Below are 6,861 nucleotides of genomic sequence, written 5' to 3'. Positions count from 1 at the left end.
AAGTCATTATCATACATTGGATTTCGACGCCATGCATGAAAAATCTTCGTTTTCCAACACTGAGGAAGAGGATTACAACCTAGACGGTGGGTAGAGTTTCAGGTCGGCCACAGATTCAAATGCAGAGATGCAGTAATGTAGGGTGTGAAGAACTACAGTATTTGCAGAAGTACTGAGTACCGAGTGGTCGAATCGGACCTATTAAAGTACCATGTGCATTGCCGTCAAGCTACAAATGGATGTCCCTGGAGGCTCCGTCTTTCCCTCCGACAGAACCTCGGATACTGATGAGTTCAAGTTTAATTGTGGAATAATTACTCATTTATGATTGCTATATATTGAGTAGTTTCCAACCATGACTGTTTTATTTTGTTAGGGAAGTTCGGAAGGTTGGTGGAGTGCATACTTGTTTAGCACCCACGATGTCCCAAGACCATCGACAGTTGGACAGTAGCCTCATCTGCAAGATCATCCTGCCGTTGATACAGTCCAACCCATCCATCAGCATCCTTGCCCTGCAAGGTGCAGTTCGACAGAACCATCACTTTAAACCTTCCTATAGAAAGGTCTGAATGGCAAAGCAAAAGGCAATTGCGCAGATATACAGGGACTGGGAGGAGTCATACAACAAGGTGTCGAAGCTGCTGTAGGCATTGCAAAGTTGTTGTCCCGAAACTATTTGTGAGCTCAGGGTCGTAGCTTATTACAATGGGAACTGTCTGGTCTGTGACTGTAGTATGTGCAGTTTTACCCCTATCCCGTATGATGAGCCAGCACCCGGAGATATTGTGGCATCCAGGCTGAAGTATGCACGGAAGCTGAGGGGTGATGAAACTGTCCGATACTCTGCTCCCTGCCAGTCCAGAACTGATCTGCGAGGCATTGCATTGACTTCTGATCAGCGGTATGAAGCTGAAATGCATCCTCAAAGAATATCTCCTCGACCATCTGCTCCTCCTGATAGCTGCTGGACGGCCCGACATCATGCCAGCCAGGTGGTGAGGTGTCCTAGATGGCCCGATGCTGCAGACCTCCTGAACCAGATGGATCACGAGGTGCGGGAGGTGGAGGAGGTAGAGGCGGTGGAGGTGGCGGGGGTGAATCATCGCCGCTTGCTGGGATGTCTCCATGATCTTTATGTCTATCGAACTCGGCCTCCTCCTCCGACTCCACATTCAACTGGACTCGACAAGGCCTGAACCTCTCCCCCTAACCCTTGTGCCTGGTGGGCGCTCTCTGGCACCCTTCTCCCTCCTAGCAGGCCGTCGTGTGTCCTCCCTGACCTCCCTGTCATGCCGATGTCAATTAGGGACGTCCTGGAGAAGGTGAAGAACGTCCCTTGGCTGGCTGGCAGTAGGCTGGACATCATCAGGTAAATCGGCTAGCCTCGGATCATCGAGTACGTCCTGGCCTGATAGGTGCCTAACCCGCCAAGCGCCACGGTACAAATCCCAATACTACCGAGCCAGCCTGTAGTCAAAACATAGCTGAATGTTGATCCTGTGGCCCTCTACAAAGCGTGCCTTCCAGCCGTCATACCACTCCTCAAGCCTGTCAGGCCACTACACATCATCGCCCCGTCCTGTGGATGTCAGGAACCTGTCGACGTTCACCGGATCACCCGGCACCGGCTGCTCTCCATTGAACTGGCGCTTCACCCAGTCAACCTGGTGAAACTCGATGATGTTGAAGCATACGAGAGGGACGAAGAACATCCATGTTCCCCACTCTGGCTCCTCGACAAACCATGGCGGGCAGAGAGCTTGCAGAGCAGGGTCATCGTACGGCGTCTAGAAAAACTGAAACAACAATTTTGGAATAAATAAATATTTCATATCCCAAAAAGTAAATAATGTTTCAAACCACAAATTTCAGTAAATACAAACATTTATTTAACTTGTTTAAGCAAAATATCCTATACAAAGGACTGAATTAAAAATTAGGTTTTCAATCGTAATGCTAACCTTGTCCCGACATAACTGGTCTATCGCTAGACGCCATCGGATAACCCTCGCCTCATGCTGGTCTCTGCTCTGCTGCATCAATCCTATCAACCTGAAGCCTGTTACAAGAATAACACGCTTTCAATTTATAGAATGTCATAATGAGTTACAAATTCAATACATAGCAAGACATAAATAATTGTTACCTCGCAGCCATAGGATACATGAAAATCCCTCAGTCAGGTTGATACCATTGGAAAAATCTTTGGTATATCTAGGACATCAACAGCGGAGTGTAGCTGGCAATGTTTGTGGTGCCTTGGTGTGCTGTAGAGCACAGCGAATGGTATATCCATGCTAGCACCGCCGAGCTCCAAGACAGCCCACGGCACCGCTCGAAGTCCTGAAGCAGTGGTTGCCACCGCAGATGGACCAAGTTATTCAACTTGTCCATCATCATGTACCCCTGATCAGTAGCAAGATGTAACACCTTGTATACTGTCGGAGTGTCTCTGGGTCGTCCGTCTGTGACATATCACGGACATGGTCTCGCAGCCATCTAAGCTTCAGCGAGAACGACTCCTTCCTCTGCGCCCCCTGCTGTAGAACCACCAGAGGCCTGGCACCGAGCAGTCGCTCCACCAACTCCCATGTCTCCATGTCGTACCACCTGTAGAAATCACGGAAGCACCCCCAACTGGCTCTCCATGTGCGCGTAGCACAAGGTGGTATGCCACTTCCTGCAGGGTGATAGTGGCCTCACCCTATGGCAGATGGACATATGGGTCTCCAGACGTCATCGCTCCACGAATGCCGTGATCAGGGAGTTGTCGAATATGAAATCTCTGAGAGGTAGCATGTCGCCGAATCCAGCCTCCCTCAGATATGGGACGATGGCGTCGGGTGGTGGAAGCGTGTGACTCACTCGCCAGGGTAGAAGTAAGCGAGGCCTCTGACAAAAAAAATATTTAACAATTATTAAAAAGTAAAAATTTGTATAGGTCCATCAACATATCAAATTGGCTTAACTATTGTATACAGTTGCTTAACAGAATTTTACACGTATGTACTAACTGAGATTATGTCAACACGACATTCTCTGTTAATATATACTTACTTAACTGATACACATTTTTCCAATAAACATACGTGAAATTAAAACATTCAGTAAAGTAATTAATAATCTATTTATCAAATTTTAACTTAATAATCTAATTATCAAACTTGGATAGTTAATAACTAAATTAAAAAAAATTAAGAAACGTGTGACCAATAAACTAACTTCAGTGGTAGGAAAACATCTATCCCAACATTTAAACTCTAAATTAATAATTATGTAATATTTATGTAGTTAACAACTTAATTACCAAAAATTGATAACCACATTCCTAGAATTATTAATTACTATCAGTCACCTGTTCCTAACGATACAATTATGTTCTAGTTCTTGGCAACTACCTTAACTATGGCTATACATATATAGGATTACATAAACGTCAAGATAATAAAACTAACCGCAAAATCAGCTATTCCAGTGTAGTGCCATGTTGCGTTCAGCCTGTTTATGTCCCGATCACGTGTATCTACACGCGCCATATGTGTCTTACCCAATAATAGTTTTAAAAAGAGATAGAAGAGAGGAGAAAGTCGAGGAAAAATTCGAAATGAGACACAGATCAAAGCTGTAAACGACATCTATATATAGACGTAACTCAGTCTTAACTCGCTTACATTGTAAACGAGATAAGTTTGCACATGTCTCGTTTACACTGTAAATGAGATATACACGTATCACGCGCACAAATCTTATCTCGTTTACACTAGAGAACATATTTTTGTAATAATTTTTATAATTATTTATTTTCGTAAATATCACAAATAAATCCAAATATGTATGTTGTCTAATTTTATTTTACCGTAACTAACTATCTTTGTTTAATCAAATTAATTTTAACACACTAATGTATATTATCTCTGTTTAATAAAATTAACTAACTCGCTAATATATATTATCCACATACAATAAATTATTATATCAATACAAACAAATATCTAACAAACTAATAGTCCCTTTTACTGAAAAATAAAATAAAATTAAAACTTAATTACTTATACATAATTAAATTAAATAAAATGATTAATAATGTAAAAAAATAGAAGGATTAACCACCAAAAACGCTCTCGAATTATTCAAACGCTGACAGAAATGCACCCGAATTTTATTATAGACAAAAATACCTTTAAATAATTTAAAAATATAACAACAATACCCAACAGTAAATATATATTTTCAAAAAATGCCTTAGAGATTGAATTTTGATAATTTTGATGTGATTTTTTACAAGAATAATTAAAAAAATGAGATATTATTATTCTTAAAATTTGATAATTTTTTTATGAGGATATATTTTTTTGTGATTTTTTAAAAGTATTATTAGTTGTTAACAAAAAAATTACAAAAAAAATATATACACAACGAAAAATCACCAAATTTTAAGGATACTATAATCTCATTTTCATAATTATGCTTGCAAAAAATTGTATCAAAATTCAATCTCTAATATATTTTTTGAGAAATACATATTTAATATTAGATAATCTTGAAAAAAAACTAACATTAAATATGTATTTCTCAAAATATACATTAGAGATTGAATTTTGATGTAATTTTTTGCAAGCATAATTAAAAAAATGAGATATTATTATTCTTAAAATTTGGTAATTTTTTGTTAAGTATATATTATTTTGTAATTTTTTAAAAGTATTATTGGTTGTTAACAAAAATAATTATAAAAAAATTATATACTTAAACAAAAGATTATCAATTTTTATGTATAATAATATATTATTTTTATAATCATGCTTGCAAAAAATTGCATCAAAATTTAATCTCTAAGATATTTTTTGAAAATATATATTTACTGTTGGGTATTGTTGTTGTGTTTTTTAATTATTTGAAGGCATTTTTATCGATAGTAAAATTTGAGTGTATTTTTATCAGCATTTAAATAATTCGAAGACGTTTTTGGTGGTTAACCCAAAATAGAATGATTAACATCTTTAATTTTAGATCTTCCAGGCAGTTAGATGATAATGATAGAGCCTTACACTTGCTCTTCGTTCTTTTCTTCGGAAGAAAGAGTTGAGATGAGGGATTTGTAAGAGTGATGGGTTGAGTGTGAGAGAAGGGAGAGAGAGAAGACACAACCACAAGCCACAAGGGCGCTAAGTGTGCATGGTATTGAAATCCAACCATTTGATTTTTGTACCTCACACGGACCGTCCGATTTGTTGAGTCCTAAAATATTCAATTAGTTGCAAGTTGTACACCACATCTTAGTACAATAAGTCCTCTAATAAAACTGAAATACACCAACTTTACACCAATATTAAAATTAAAAGTGACATCTATCCATATATTTAATAATTTCAAAACAATTAGACAGTATACAGTTAAACCTAAAACGGTTCAACATCCAAAGTGATTAAAAGTGCTTCTCCATTCTCTTAATGAGTTGTCAAATCCTCTATTTTTATAAACTTTCTATACTTGGTCTACACGCTCTAACTAGGAGGCACCGTGCTTGCCAAGAATTAATTTCCTCCTTATCTCAAGCACCAATTCAACTAACACTTGTGTACTATATAAATATAAGCACAAACTCTTGCTTTTCCTCATCTCTTCTTTTCCTTGTTTTTCTTAGCCCACAACTCCCATTGAACCATGAAGAGAGAGGGTCGTCAGCACGGTATGGTAAGGACTTATATTATCCTACCATCACCACTAAACCCAAGACCCAAGACCCGGCCCGTTACCCAGTTGGATTCCCCGCCCACTGCTGGGCTTTTCACCAAGGTGTCCTCTAAGCCCACCAACCACTCAAAGTTTACCGGCAAGTGCGGGACTCCACGGTGCACCGGCTGCCACCTCCACCCTGCTTGCAAGTCCAAAGACAAGACTAAGGGCACCCACAAGGACAAAAATTGGCGGGTCACGAACGAACCCGACTTGAATTTTCGCGGGTTGTCCGCAACCCGGATGTTGGACCATCTTTCTAGTTACGGGGATGACTACGTGGAAGATGAGATTCACTATGATGTGAATGATCCGTGCACTTCAGAAGTTGATGGTGATCGGGTGAACAAGGATGATGGTATTTGCGTTTCGGAAATTGTGTTTGACTTTAAGGTGGATCATGTTGAAGAAAAATATGAAGATTGGTATTTGGTGGAATCTTGCGCATAATTGATGATGATCATATTCTTCTTGTATTTGATGCTAAAACAATTGCTTGAAAGAAAAATGTCTATTCAACAATTTCGGTGGCTGCAATAATGTGGAAAGATCCAAATTATTGAACCACGGTTTGTACTTTGTATTTGTGTTTATCAACTTAACAATAATGGATAAGAGATATATATATATAACAAAGTTTGGTGGGTTCTCTTTTTAGTTTTTATTTTGGTTTAATGAATAACAATCTGTGAAACACTTCATAAAAGATTTTTCTTCACCTAGATAAAATAAAAAATATATTTTCAGATTTTTTAAATTATATATATGTCTTCTATTATAATTTATAACAGGATAGTAAATTTTATTCTTTGTTCATGAATTATGCTATTTTACTACAATTTACAAAAAAATCGCACAACTTAATTCTCAAATTCATACAATTTGTAAATAAAACAATTTCAACTAACAAAACAAACAAACACGATCTCTTGTAAACGTTTAGAAACTTGTAATTACGTGAACAGAGAAAGAACATACAAAATAGTAATTTGCAAACTCAAAGATTTTACGCGAATACAAAATCATAAATTCATAATATGCAAAATTAGGAATCGAAAAATAGATGTAACATATAATTTATAAAAAATTAAAGTTAAAAAAATAAATGTCTGCTTTTTTTTT

At 37.8% G+C, this 6,861-nt stretch overlaps 1 protein-coding gene across 1 annotated transcript; it reads left to right on the top strand.

The window, feature by feature from the left end:
- Positions 5,417 to 6,403, top strand: LOC107605063. The gene has a single exon (XM_016306805.2). It carries the CDS (start codon positions 5,668 to 5,670, stop codon positions 6,187 to 6,189), a length of 522 nt encoding a protein of 173 aa, XP_016162291.1. The 5' UTR covers positions 5,417 to 5,667; the 3' UTR covers positions 6,190 to 6,403.

Source organism: Arachis ipaensis, chromosome B06 (assembly GCF_000816755.2).
Source record: "Arachis ipaensis cultivar K30076 chromosome B06, Araip1.1, whole genome shotgun sequence".
Lineage (NCBI taxonomy): Eukaryota > Viridiplantae > Streptophyta > Magnoliopsida > Fabales > Fabaceae > Arachis > Arachis ipaensis.
This window is presented reverse-complemented; position numbering and strand designations above follow the sequence as displayed.